The sequence below is a fragment of the Camelus bactrianus genome, chromosome 26 (assembly GCF_048773025.1).
Source record: "Camelus bactrianus isolate YW-2024 breed Bactrian camel chromosome 26, ASM4877302v1, whole genome shotgun sequence".
NCBI lineage: Eukaryota > Metazoa > Chordata > Mammalia > Artiodactyla > Camelidae > Camelus > Camelus bactrianus.
Genome location: NC_133564.1, coordinates 7547212 through 7562100, shown reverse-complemented (window position 1 = coordinate 7562100; position 14889 = coordinate 7547212). Strand labels below are relative to the sequence as shown.

Sequence of the window (14889 nt, the reverse complement as noted above, 5' to 3'; positions counted from 1 at the left end):
GAGTTTCAAGCAGACCACAACGCTCAGGGACACTTTCCATCCCACATCCGCATCCCCAGGACACCGTCTTCCTGAGACGGGAGCTTCCCAGGAAGGTGACACACATAACCTGCCTCCGGGTCTCAGGCCTGGATGTCGGGGCCCCGTGTCTGCTCCTGGCACACGCTGCCCAGCACTGCGCCAGGTGCCACTTCCGCGTCAGGACCTCCCAGCAGAGCCAGAGAGCCTGCCCCACAACACCCAGTCTGTCCAGGCCTCCCTGTCACTTCCCACATCACACGTGCCCCATCCAAGAACAGGCACAGAGCACACCAGCAAAGGGCGGTTCTGGCCCAGACCAAGGACACCGAGCAGAGTCCTCACCCCAAGTAACCGGAGGAGGGAGGCAGTGAGGAGGGGAGAAAGCAGGAGACACCCCTCCACCGGGGCCCCAGATGCCCAGCAACTTCTCGCATAAAGCAAGTTCCAACTTCCAAAACTCATCCTCATGCATGAGGACAACCAGCCTCAGGAGTGGAAGGAACTTGGGAGAACCCCTGGGGCTGAAGTCCATCCCTGGGCGTTCCTTGCAGGGCCATTCGCTGCACCCCTGGTGCAAAGTCAAGGGTGCCCCACAATGAGGCCCCACCCAGGGGCTCACTTCAAGCAGGAGTTCCCCTCATTCATGGGAAACGAGCTAAATGTTCCACAGAGAAGGAAGAGTGCCATGTGATGCATAATTACACCAGTCGCTGCAGACGAAGCCACTGTCCCCCGGAAGTTCAGTGGAGCTTTTCATCACGTGTCCAGACAGCACCTGCAATCACCTCTCCCTCACGGCCGTCCCTGCTGCAGGGGGGCGAGACACCCCGAGGCCAGGAGGAAGGAGGACCGAGCCGGAGCACAGCCCCAGCGCAGGAGCAGAGAGCGCCTTCCTGAGGAAGATGGAGGGAAGGGCAGGGAGAGGCGGCCAGCCTGCTATGGGGGCCTGTCCAGGCTTAGAGAGCATCCACAGAAGGTGTCTGATCAGGGGACTGCTGTGGCCAGAGTTGCCTTTTTGAAAGGTCATAGTGGCATCAGGTGGACAGGGCATCGGGGAGGAGGGCCAGGTAGAGGGAGGCTGCCCCAGGACGATATTGGGCAGGAGCCGAGGCTCGTGGCCCCGATGACGGTGGAAACAGGGAGGGGGCGGCACAGGAGATGCATGGAGAGTGCGGCGGCAGCAGCCACGTGGCAGGGATGGGAGCCTTCCACGAATTTCCCCATTTTCTGTCTACGCTTGACTTGTGGTTTCACCCCATTGTGGGAGGAAAACGTGCTTGATACGACTTCAACCTTCTTAAATTTATCAAGACTCGTTTTGTCACCTAACTTGTGACCTATCTTCGACAATGCTCCCCGTGTACTTTACAGGAACATCCACTCTGCTACTTTTGGATGGAATGTTCCGCACATATCTACTAAAGCTCAGTAAAGCTGCAGAATACAAAGATGCCAGAGACGCCAGAGGGAAGAAAATGACAGGCCAATATCCCTGAGGAACACAGATTCAAAAAATCCTCAACAAAATACTGGCAAACCAAATTCAGCACTACATTAAAAGGATTTATCCCAGGGACGCAAGGATGGCTCAACATCCACAAATCCATCGGTGTGGTACACCACATTAAAACAACGAAGGTAAAAGTCGTAGGACCACTTCAACAGACTCAGGAAAGCATCTGATAAAAACTCTCAATACAGTGAGTACAGAGGGACTGTACCTCACATAAAAGCCACCTAGACAAACCCACAGAAACACCATCCTCAAGAAGGGGAAGCTGAAAGCCTTTCCTCTAAGATCAGGAGCAAGACAAGGATGCCCACTCTCACTACTTTCATTCAAAATAGTATTGGAAGTGCTATCCAGAGCAATCAGACAAGAAGAAGAAATAAAAGGCATCCAAACCAAAAGGAAGAAGTAACATTGTCACTCTTTGCAGATGACACAATATTACATACAGGAAACCCTAAAGATTCCACCAAAAAATTGTTAGAATGAACAATGTCAGTAACATTGCAAGATACAAAATCAATACACAAAAGCCTTCTGCATTTCTATACACTAATAATGAACGATCAGAAAGAGAAATTAAGAAACTAACCGCATTTACAACTGCATCACAAAGAAAAAATCTGGGGAAAATTTTAATAAGGAGGTGAAAGACATATACACTGAAAACTACAAGACATTAATGAAAGAAAATGAAGACACACATATATGGAAAGATTTTCTGTGCTCACGGATTTGAAGAATTAATACTGTTAAAATGCCTATGCTACCCAAAGCAGTACAAAAATTCAGTGCAATACCTATCAAAATTTCAATGGCTTTTTTCACCAAAACACAACAAACAACCCTAAAATGTGTATAGAAACACAAAAGACCCCAAATAGTCAAAGTAATCCTGAGAAAGAACAAAGCCGCAGGCATCACACTTCCTGGTCTCAGACTGTGTTACAAAGCCACGGTAATCACAACAGTGTGGCACTGGCACAAACAGACACATAGACCAACGGAACAGGACAGGGAAACCAGAAACAGACCCACACTTCACATGGCCAATTAACCTACAAGAAAGGAGGCAGAATACACAGTAAGACAAGGATGGTCTCTTTGCCGAAGAGTGGAGGGAACGCTGGACAGCTACGTGCAAAAGAAAGAAATTGGACCACTGTTTACACCGTAAACAAAAATTAACTCAAAATGGATTAAACATTAGAGACTGAATGTAAGACCTGAAACCACACATCTCCCAGAAGAAAATACAGGGGGTCAAGTCCCTGACATCGGTCTCAGTGATGCATTTTTGGATTTGACACCAAAAGCAAAGGTAACAAAAGCAAAAATAAACAAAGGGACCACATCAAACCAAAGAGTTTCTGCACAGCAAAGGAAAACCATCACAACGTGAGAAGGCACCCTGCAGAAGGGGGACCTACCTGCAAACCATCTAGTAAGGAGATAACGTCTAAAATACACAAAAAATACCCATACAGCTCAAGAGCCAAAAAAACAGCCCCTCTGATTTTTCAAATGGGCAAAGGAGATGAATAGACACGTTTCCAAAGAAGACATTCAAATGGTCAACTGGTCCACGGAAAGCAGCTCAGTCTCTCTAATCATCAGGGATGCAAATCAAACGCACGATCAGCTAACACCTCACACCTGTCAGACGGCAGTCATCGAAGAGACGAGAGGTAACAAGTGTCAGTGAGGATGCGGAGAAAAGGGAACCTCCTGCACTGTTGGTGGGAAGGTAAACTGGTGCAGCCGCCATGGAAAACCGTATGGAGGTGCCTCAAAAAATTAAAAATAGAATTGCCATCATATCCAGCAATCCCATGTCTGGATATTTATCCAAACAGGGTATCAGAAAGATATGTGCAGCACCTCCATTCATCACAGCATCATTTACAACAGCCAAGACATGGAAACAGCCCAAGTGTCCACTGACTGATGAACGGAGAAAGATGTGATTCACACACACACACACACACACACACACGCACACAGAGTCACCATGGAATATTACTCAACCATAAGAAAGAAGGAGATCCAGCCATTCTCAGCAACAGGGATGGACCCTGCGGACACTAAGCTAAGGCAATAAGTCAAACAGAGACAGACAAATACGTATGCCCTCACTTCTTTGTGGAAGCTTAAAAAACAAAACAAGTTCATAGATACAGAGAGCAGACTGGTGGTTGCCAGAAGCAGGGTGGGGCGTGTACAAAATGGGTGAAGATGGGCACAACGTGCAAACTTCCAGTTACAAACTCCTAAGTCCTGGGATGTGATGTACTTATGGTGACTACGGTCAGTGATACTGGACTGCATATCTCAGACACGCTCTCACAAACGAGTGCCACCAGCTCCACTGTGAAGGCCACCTCGGCCTCCCCGCCTGAGCCTCCTGCTCCCACCCGCTCGGGACAAAACCAGTTCCGCCCTCCCTCACATTCGCAGTGTCTGATCTGTCAGCAAATCTCCTTAGTTCCACCCTCAGAACAGACCAGAATCTGACGAGCCACTCTCCCTCCCTCCAGGGCCACCCTCTGTCTCTTGCCTGACTTACTGGAGAAGCCTCGTAACTGGCCTCCCTCCCCCCTCCTCGCTCCCCTATAACCATCTCAACACAGAGGCCAGGAGGCCCACAAACACACAAGTCAGATCTGCCTGAACCCTTTTCTGTCACTGCTGCCTCCCTGAGGTCAAGCCCTGTCTTCCTCAGTCCCAGCACCACAGCCCCCAGGCATCTCGCTGCTCCAGACACACTCCTGCCACAGGGCCTTTGCACCTTCCGTTCCTTCCACCCCAAATGCTCTTGTGTGGATGTCAGCGCAGCTCAATCACTCATCCTAAGATCTTCACTCAGTACCGCCTTCCCAGCGAGGCCTCTCCTGGCCCCTGCCATGGGTCCCCAGCCCCGCCCCTTCAGCACCCCCAGCCCCACCTCCTGCTTTACCTTTATCCTCATCTCAAGTACCGTGTGCTTTCCTCATCTCTCTTCTCCCCCAAACACCAGGACATCAGCCCCACAGAACAGTGCTTGGTCCATCTGCTCACTACCTAGTCCTGGGACTGAGGACCCTTAGGACCCACCACCTGGTAGGTGCTCACGAAACATCCGTCAAATTAACAAGTCATTTCCAGACTGGCAGGTGACACGTCACAGCTTGTTACGCGACCACATGCACCTGTTCCCGTTTGTAAAGAGGCTAGTCCGTTTTCCTCAGGGCTTTTTTTTTTTTTTTGCAAGTGTAAGAACTTGCTTTTAAAAATGCATGAGAACAAAACAACACTGAATATATGTCCTCAGGAGAGAAAGCCCCAATGGGATCGCTGGCAGGCGCACACAGCCTCCTTGCCTTCCGGGAGTCCTCGCCCTTCCTCCTGCAAACGGTGGAGAAGGGGGCGCTCTCCAGGGCGACCAGAAGATGCTCCCTGAGGCCTGGCTCTCCTCCGGGCAAAGGCAGGCGCAGGGACCGCACACTCTGGAGGCAGCCCCGCCTCCCCCTGCAGCCCTCGGGCTGGCTCCCAGGTATCCCCAGCGCCTGGCAGGACGCCGCCCTCTCGTTCCTTCCTGTGAAGTCACCGGAGCGGTGCGTGTCTAAACGTTTTTCCAGAACAGAGGCTGGCAGCCAGCCCAGCGGGCTCCCAGGCTCTGCTCCACGTCCGCCTCTCCAGGCCCTGGACTCTGGGCCACAGACAGAGACCCGCGTCCTCTGCAGACCCCAGGACCCGATGGCACAGGTCTGATTTTAGCTCCACTGAAAAGCGGTGAAGATGGAGCACTGACCCTCCAGCACCGCTCTGGGCCAAGCGCTTCTGCTGAGTCCACAGAACCGCGGGCAAGGCCAGCCCGGCTTCTCTGACGGACATGCGTCAGCACGGCCGCGTGGCCTGCTGAGTCCAGCGCTCGAGGACAAAACTTCGATCAAGTTCCTACCACTCTGCAGCCAGAGGGCTGGCCGGGCCAGGAGCCACGTCCACGTCCCCGGCAGGAGCAGGAGGCCCCACACCCAGCCCGCCGCTCCCGCTGCCAGGCTCGGACCTGCACACGCCGTCAGTAACAGGCGCCGGATTCCTTCCACCACAGCTCAGCGCTGCGGGCTCCGGCTCCGGACGGGGAGCACGGGCGACTCTGGAATCCCTGGGCTGTGTCTATGCCCGCCCACACGGGACCCATCCAACCCCATAGCCAGTGCCTACCCCCTGGAGCCCTCCCCGCTGCTGCTGGAGTGAGGCAGAGCCCGGCCCGGTCCAGCCGAGGAGCAATCCTCTCCGTGTGCTGCAAAGGCCGCCGCGTCCTCCCCGAGACCGAGGCCCTGCAACCCTCGAAGACGGAGACCCAGTAACCCTCAGCACAGAAGCAGCCTTCCAGCTACATGTTCTCACAGCCTCTGAAGTCGGCATCACCTGTCTCTCCTCCCTTCACAGAAATAACGCAAGGAACAGAATAAAACAGCAAAAGTGCACAGCACACCCTCATCAAAATGTGAGTCCTGTGCCATCAAACTGTTATCAACACGTGCGTCAGCTCTGACGCTCCCCACCAGTGAGCAACGGCACAACTTCAAAATCCAGTCTGCGTTTGACTGTGGAGTTTAAATGGCCACGGCGCTTTCCAAAAAAACAAAATGACAAGGATGTCCACACATGAGGTCTGGTCCCCCACAGCCAGACAGCCTGCCCGGGGCCCAGGAACAAACAGCAAAACCTCCATCCACGAAGCAAAGCCCAGGACCTTAGACCCAGACACACCTCACGTGCAGAAGGTCCTGGGCTCCGTGGAGCCGTCAGTGCACAGAGAATGCCGGCATCCCCACCTCTTCCTCTTGTCGCCCCCCTAAAATCCCCAGTTCAGGAGTCACAGGGGACTCAGATGGGTAACTGGCCCCGGGGGGAAGGCTGGCTCAGCCGGGCACGTCCGGTGGGACCACCATGGTCACTCCTGCCCGTGAGCCGTCTCCACAGTCCCTTTCACAAAGGCCACCGCAAGGCTTTGGATGCTGTATTTTACTTTAAAAGACAATTTCTAGCATCAGAAAGCAGCCAATGGAAGACAAAAATGTTAAACTTAAAAACAATTTTTTTTAATATTAAAAAAAAATCTTTTGAACTTTGTGTAATGAAACAATGAAACACCAACAACGCACAGAAAGCACCTTCTGCCAGCACGTACTTTAGTGACAGAAAGAACAGGAAATGAAAGAACAACACTAGGACCAGGACTGGTCATTTTTATAACGAAAAATTTGAAAATGTGTACACAAAAACAAAGAAAGGAGCAAAAATGAACTGTGAGGCCTGGATCTTTGAAAAGCCTGAGTCGGGAAGGAGAGAGGATGAGGGGACGGGGGTGCGGGGGGACCGGTGCTGCACAGGAGGGTCCTTTCCAGTTCTCCTGGCCTCACTGCTCACAGGGCAGAGCCAGGCCACCCCCAGCGCAGGCCCTGCCACACATCTGCAGAGCACGGTCAGTCATGGCCTCAGCTCTCACACCCTCAGCACCTGGGTGACCGAACTCCCCTATGTACTCAAAGCCCCCAGAACGTTCCCCTTCTCCTCCAGAAGTCCCAATTGAGAGCTGTAACCTCATAAACGTTTAACACCTATGTTCCCCGTCTTCTTTCACTCTGATCACGTTTGTCCCTGTGCAAACTCTGCATGATGTATGAAGTACACACAAATATGCTCTGAATTCGTCGTTGCCGCCTTTCTGTTCGGCCCTGTGCGTCACTCACAAGGAGTCTGTCACCGACAGAGGACAGAGCCAGTCTCCACATTTTCATTTTGCTCCAAGGTATGCAGAACACCCTTTGTTTAAGATGCGTTTTCATACGCTTGCCCTCCAGCAACGTCCTAAGTGAGTAACCTGAAGTTCTGCAGGTGACCTGACTCACCCAGGGTCGGGTGAGCAGTTTCAGAACTCAACCTGGGGTCCAAACTCCAAGCCCCTGCAGCCACCAGAATGCCTCTGTCACCAAGAATTTCTGAAGAGTCTTCCAACCTCACCACAAAAAACTAGGGAGAAGGGGAGGGTGTAGCTCGGTGGTAGAGCGTATGCTTAGCACGCATGAGGTCCTGGGTTCAATCCTCAGTACCTCCAATAAAAAAAAAAAAAAGTTTTATGCAAAGAAAACGCAGCATGTCAAAATATCAAGATGACAAATTCGGTTAAAACTAGAAGGTCAAGCTCAACTTCTAAAAGGATAAAAAGCTATTTTGAATAACTGGTTTCACCTCATCCCTAGCTGTCTATAATGTGCTCTGATAACACCAGGCCTGTGTGGACATTAATCAGTTAGGAAACAGCACCTTCAAGGAGTGACTTTTCTTATTGACCTGAAATCATGAAACCACGAAAGTTACATCTGACTGTGAAGAGTCACTCGGTCACCTGACTGCAGCTGCGGTCACTTAATCACACCCTAAGGCCAATCAAGTAAACACTGTGAGAGCTTAAGGGGGCAATCATGTTTCAAAATTACGCAGAGTAGATCTCATCTTTCCTGTCTAATAAAAGTCACTTCCTATAAAACAGAAGCTCAGAATATATAAGCAATAAATGAACAGCGACAATCTTATCCATTGCAATGGTCCACCTGGAGGGATATTACGTAACTCTTGCACAAAGTCCACAAAGTTGACAGAACACTGACAGCTACTCCATTTTTACTTTGTGGCTCAACCCCAAAGTGCTGCCAGGAGGGGACGATTCAAGCATCTGCCGACCAGTTTCTGGAGCCGTGGGTAGACGGGCGAGAGGAAACACACACAGGTTTTTAAAGTGGTAAGTTTTTTCACCCTCGAGCGGGCCAAGGACCTCTGCCTCTATAGGTAAGTATAAATCCCTGTGCCCACCCTTTCACCCCGACTAGTCATGGCTCATGCAACTGCAGGGGGTCGCGTGGACCCCAGGCCGGCCTACGGTCCCTCCGGCACAGAGCTCACAGCCGGGAGTCTCGGCCAACCCCGTTATCCCCGGACCCACGGTAAGTGGGCTGCCCCGAGGCCTCGGCTCCGGCACCCGCACTGTGCGTCCTGGGCGGGGCGCACCCCGAGGTGTCCTCGCGCCTCCCACAAAACCTGGGGTGGGGAGGCAGCCCGGACTCGGCGGGGCGGGGGGACTTGGCTAGCTCGGGGGCAGATGGGCATAAGTGCAAGTTTCACAGGAAAAAATAAAACTCCGAGTCCCCGCGGGCGGCTCGCTGGAGGCGCGGTGCAAGGGTCCCCATCTGTCCCCGGCCCGCTCTCACGCTGCAGGACCCCTGCGCGCCCCCGCCTTCTCTCACCTGCAGGAACCCCGCCGGCCCCCGCCGGCTCTCACCCCGCAAGACCCCCGCCCGGCCCTGGCCCGCACTCACCCTGCAGCCGGGACCGGACCCCCGCCCGCCGTCCCTCCGAGCGCCCCTCTCCCCGCCCGGCGTCCGCCGCCGGGATGCGCCCCGGCCCCGCCCATAAGGAGGCCGTCCCACCCCCACGCCGTGACTGGCCGGATTGGGCGGCCCCCGGAGCCCATTGGTTGCCGCGCCTGCCCATTCCTCGGCCGCGCCCCGCCCCGGCGACCGCGCATTCCTGCGGAGCCACGTGGCCGCCTTCGCCCCCTCCTTCGGCCCAACGCCCCGCCTGGCTGCGCACGCGTGGGCGCGGGGCGCGGGGCCCGACTCCCAGAGTCGGGTCTATTCCGCGTGGAGCCCCCGGGCTGTTCACGCGTGGACAGGGGCCGCCTTGCAGGCCACACCTCCCAGGGTCCCCCAACCCCCCTCCGGGTCCCCACAGCATCCACCCCTTCCCTTCGCAAGCCGGCCCTGCCTGCAGGGCGTTCCTGGATCCTCCGAAAGTCAGCTGCGCTTAGACCCGCCGACTCTTGGGAGTTTGGAAATGCAATGATTTCACACATTACCGAGGCACTTGTAAAGCTTGCCTTTTGCTGGAAAGCGCCCATTTTCCCTGGTATCTTTCAGGTGAGCGTGGATTCTAGAATTCCACACCTTCTAAGAGCGTCATGCTGTTGGAGGAGAGCGCGACCCTCGGTTCCGCCCTTGAAGGCATAGTGCTTATTAGGCCTGGAAAGCGTTGCTGTGCTGTGAACCCATCTGAGGTTAAAACCTACCCGAGTGTTTGGTTCCTCCCAGGAGCGCCTAAGATGAACGAGAATTCCCTTCTGTGCTCTTGGAGTGGTTCGCCAGGAGCACTTCTCTGCTTTATAATTTTTAAAAAGGAAGCATATTATTGTTATAATTTCTGCTATAGGACAAAACGGGAGATAAAGCAACTTTAACAAGGATACAAACCAAAATAACAGCTGAAGAATAGTATCTGTTACCTGGTCGACAGGGTAATCAGACGAGTCACACCCTAGGCTCCTCTCCCATCTCCTGCCAAACCTCTCAATCATAGAAGTAATTTAAAGTCAGCATTTTAAAACGCCAGACGTCTTAAAGCTGTCGGGTGCCATGCACTAGGCTTGCAGAAGGAAGAAACAGAGCTAAATGCCACAAAGCTAATTTAAACATTAAGTGTCCTCAAAGCCCCCACCCTCTGTAGAAGTTCTGCCCTGCAGATGGTGGCTGATGTAAATCACAGCTAACATACAAAGACGAAAATGCCTGGGAAATGGACAGTAGCAGGTAAGGTAATATTTTAGCACATTTATTATCAGCATTTGCTAATTTTATGGAGATGGACCGAGCCATTTTTAAATGCTATTTCAGACCCATCTCAGAGCACACTGTGAAGATACTAGAGCCTGAACCAGCTGAAGAGGATGCTTCCTCTCGGTGACTTACATCTCTGCTGCTAGGGCCTTCCAGCAGCTTATTCAAGTCTCTTGCCCAGTTTTAATAGTCACGGTGGATAGAGGTAGAAAGACCGAGTAAGTCAGTTCTAGGTCACCACACAAGACCCGGATGCTCGTGTGTCTGGTCGAGCAGAACACAAACAAGAGGGAAATGGCACCGGCGTGTATGGGTTCAACAGTGGAGTCAATTTGCAGATCCTATTGTGGTTTCTAACACTAATAAAATCCTGTGTGACTCACACAAGTCCCTGAGCTTCTGTATAACCATCTAGAAAGTGTGACTAATAGTAGCTACATCATAGACAAGAAGTTTAGGAGAGAGAACCATACAAAGGACCCGTGTGCCGTCCAGCAGGAGTAGACGTTCGCTAAGCCATAAAGTAATTTGGTTCCATCTTCTTTTTTCTTTTTTTTTTTTCTTTTCAGGAGCAAACAAACATATCGATTCACCTTCTGATAGATGGTTCCCCTGTTTTTAAAACTTAAGGAAGTTCAAGATGCTGCTATGGTGGCACCGTTTTCCACCCAGAAATCACGTTATTGTGGACCCCAGGGACAGTACCGTAGCACCATCAAAACTCAGGGAGCTTCCCATTTCCACACTGGATGCACTGACCTCTACGCTCAGGGCCACCAGGAAGGGCAGCGGGGTGGGACACCGGGGCAGTGCCGAAGAAGGTGGGGCACGAGGCTGGGGCAGAAAGAGCTCTGACTGAGGCCTCCAGTCCCGTCTAGTTTATTCTAGTGTTCTTCAGATACATCAGTGTTTTCATAAATGTTCTATGAGTACTTGAAAAGAGTGTATTTTGCATCTGTTGATGTACGGTTCTACGCATGTCAATTAGGTCACATTTGTTACTAATTTTTATTGTCTCCATTTTCTATCAGACACTAAGAAAAGAAGATTAAAATTTTCAAACGTTGCTACTCTGTCCAACATTGCACTGAAACACCCAACCAGTGTGATAAAGCAAGAAAAGAAAACGTACAAGGATTGGGGAGAAAGAAAAAACTGATTGTTCACAATGTGATTGTGTACATAGAAAATCCAAAATAATCTGTAAATAAGCTATTAGAATTAAAAAAGGAATCCAGTAATTTGAGATGGAGCATAGACTGAAATGTAAAAATTAAACTATTAAGTTTCTTGACAAAAATATAGGAAATATTGATCTTGGAGTAGGACACAAAATGCACTAACCATTTAAAGTGATTAAACTGGACTTCTGCTTATGACACCAGCAAGAAAGTGCAAAGGCAAGCCGCAGACTGGGAATCTGCAGTACGTGATCTGACAAAGGTGTCAGTAAAGAGCTCCTGCAAATCAGCAACAAAGACAGTCCATTTAAGAACAAATATGCCTTCAGTCAGACAGACAAGTATCACAGGATGTCGCTTCCACGTGGAATCTAAAGAAAAAAATGCAAATTTCATTTACAAACCAGAAATAGCCTCATGGACATAGAAAACAAACTGTGGTTACCAGGGGGAAGAGGTGGGGAGGATAGACTAGGAGTTTGAAATTAACACATGCACATTACTGTATATAAAATAAGCAGCAAAGACCTACTGTGCAGCACAGGGAACTCTACTCAATTTCTGGTAATGAGCCATGATGGAAAACAAACTGAAAATATATATTTGTACGTGTGTATATGTATAACTGAATTGCTTTGCTGTACACCTGAAACTAACATTGTTAACTACTTCAATAAAAAATAAGAATGAAAAAAAATACATCATAAAAAATTTACTGATTGACAGTAGGAATAGAAAAGGGTGCTCAGTGTTATAGCTTTCAGGAAAATTCAGATTAAAACTACATGAAGATACCACTTCACCTGTACAAGAATGGCGAAAACTCAAGACTGACAACAGCGAGTGCTGGTAAGGCTGTGGGGCAGCTGGAACTACTGTCGCGTTAGCCAGCGCTCCCCAGAGAAACACAACCATTCAGGGATGGATCTGCATCTCCATCTAGACCTGTGGAGCAGAGGACCACGGATACGGAGGACCACGGATACGGAGTCACTGCTTCAGAGTCACACAGATGGTGAGAGACAGACTGATCATGAGGACCTGACCATGGAGACAGGGACGCCGCCTGGCCTGCCAGAGTCAGGAAAGCCGGCGGTGTAACCCAGTCTGAGGACAGGGGAGGCAATGGTGGAAGTCCCAGTCTGAGGACAGGAGGGCGGAGATGTCCCAGCTCCTCAGTGAGGCAGAAAAAGGGACGAATTCCTCCTTCCTCCATCTTTTGTTCTAGTCAAGCCCCTCTGATTGGATGGTGCCCACCCTGGTGGGGGAGGTGGACTAACTTTACTGCGTCCACGGACTCCATGCCCACCTCCTCTGGAAGCACCCTCGCAGACACCCCTGGAAAGAATGTTTAATCTGGGTAACTCCAAGGCCGTCAGTCACCCCATGAAATTAACTGTCACAACTACACATGGTGGGTGGGACTGTGAAACGGCTCAACCACCCGGAAAACCTGTTTTGCCTTTTCTCATGAGAGAGGCCCGGCAGCCCGCTCTCAGGCACTTATTCAAGGTAAGTGAGAACAGGCGGCGGTCAAAAAGACTGTTGCACGAAGGGTTTATTCATAACAGTTCAAACGGTTCAAATCAGTGCAACTAGTTCCAAACTGGAGAAGCAACCCAAATTCAATCACAGGGTGAGTGTATGAACAAAGTGTGGTACAGGCACACACTAGGACACAGGATAACAAAAATGAAACAGTAACAAAAAGGAATAAACTGTGCACTCAGTGGCTGAGATGAACCTCAAAAACAGTGTTGTATGAAAAAAAAACAGACCTGGGGGCATTCTTTGCCCCAAACTGTGTGTCCTTCTCTGCAGAAATGGCCAACGGGGTGTGTCTGTGGCTGCATTAACTCAGCCCAAGATAGAGTCGGCAGAAGGCAGGTGCGTGGAAGGACGGCAGGGCGGGTCCCCAGCACGCCCGTGCCCTGAGCCGAGGGCACGCTCCCTCACGGCTGCACCCTCGCCCTCTCACTGGGTGCCTGGACCACCTCCACTCTTCACCCTGCCTCCCCCACGCCCCCTTCAAGGGCGGGCAGCCCAGGGGACAAGGCGGAGTTGGGAGAAAACAAAGCAGGAGAGGCAGAGAGGAGGTGCGGGGACCTGAAGATAAGGAAGGCAGGGCCACGCTGCTGCCATGTCTGGCGGGTCATTGGAATCTGGTGGGGGAGAAGGGCACATTGTTCCAGGCTGGAGACAGGACCTTTTTGTTCCCAGAGCCCTTGCAACAAGGACTAAGCTGTTTTCTTGCTTTGCTCGTCTCCAGTTGGGGGAGGAGATGGGCAGAGCTCTAAGGAAAGCCGCCCCACAAGCCTCGAGGACCAGGGGAGGGAGGCTGGGTGAGAGGCCTCCATTTCAGTGCCTCAGGTTTGCACATGGACTCCTTGGGGCCCAGCAGGTGACACCTGGCAGTGGGAGGACTCTGGAAGGGTTCTTCACACAGACGCCCCCCCCATCCTCCCCCCACTCCTCCTGGCCTCTGGCAGACCCTCCAGGGAGCTGGAGCTGGGAAGGAAGGACAGAGAGAGGGGACGCTCACGGGTGTTCTAGAGGGTTCTTCCCTGCTCGGAGAGCCCTGGTCCTGCCTGAACAAGCTCGAATTCTCAGCACGGTGAGCACGGGAGTCATCGGTGTCCCGGAGACCCACAGGAAGGAACATGCCATGATTCTAGGGGCCCAAAGGAACCCCCGCACCCCTATCCTGTGTGCAGGTACATCTGTCTTTCTGCCCTGAGCTTTTCCATTAGGGCATCTGCAGCCCCCGCCATCGTGTAAGAGGCCAGCACACCTCAGGTCTCGGTCCACCTTCACCGTATTATCAGGGGCCACTAGGAGGAGTGGGGGAGGGGAAGGGAGGGTGGAGAGGGAGGGTGGAGAGGGAGGGGGAGGGGATGGAGGATGGGGGAAGGGAGGGGGGAGGGGAAGGGGAGGGAGGGGAGAGGGAACCCCGGTGCCCAGTGGTCCTGAGCAGCAGAGGAGATGAAAGACACTTCAGGGGACAGGGAGGCTGGGACCCACACGACCCACAGTCCCTCGCTCCAGGTCACCCCATGTCTGGAGCTGCACCACCTACGGTCCCGGAGGACGTTTCCTCTGCCCCAGTTCATTCCCATCCCCTCAGCGATGGTTCCTCCCCTGACCCACCCCAGTGGGCTGACCACCAGCAACTGCCTCTCCCTGTCAGCAGGAAACTCACCCCCGTTGCATCCAGAGATGCTGAGGGTGACCTCCCCCGTCCAATCCGATCCACACGCAGGAGGACAGGAACACCTTCTCGGGGACGTGGAGTCCCCACTTCTGCCCGAGGCCCCTCCTACTGCTTCAGCGCAGAGCTCAGACCTCTGCTCTGTCCCATCTCCAGGCACCCCGCAGAGCCCGCCCCACCCTCCAGACCCTCATCACAGCACCCGCAGACGGGCCCCACCCGTCCTAGGACCCGAATTCAGAACGAAGGTCTGTGGCTGCAGAATGTGACCTAAGGTGCTCACTCTCCTAACTCCCCGCTCCCAGCCCGCTGCCC

At 52.4% G+C, this 14889-nt stretch overlaps 1 protein-coding gene and 1 long non-coding RNA gene across 10 annotated transcripts in view; one reads left to right on the top strand and one right to left on the bottom strand.

Moving 5' to 3' along the window:
- Positions 1–9499, bottom strand: part of ARHGEF10 (Rho guanine nucleotide exchange factor 10) — a 72645-nt gene extending 63146 nt beyond the window's left edge. For 7 of the 9 annotated variants that reach the window (XM_074353391.1, XM_074353393.1, XM_074353392.1 and 4 more), the window contains exon 1: positions 8893–9116. In XM_074353391.1, the coding sequence (XP_074209492.1) occupies positions 8893–9101 (209 nt within the window). In that variant the 5' untranslated portion in view covers positions 9102–9116. Of the gene's footprint in view, positions 1–8892 lie in introns of all 9 variants that reach the window. The other 2 variants (XM_074353395.1, XM_074353399.1) reach the window with 2 other exon arrangements.
- On the top strand, positions 2–14889 carry LOC123619425 (uncharacterized). The gene is made up of 4 exons (XR_006728025.2): positions 2–8318; positions 8407–8520; positions 9493–14080; positions 14731–14889. It is a non-coding gene; the product is annotated as an uncharacterized LOC123619425 (long non-coding RNA).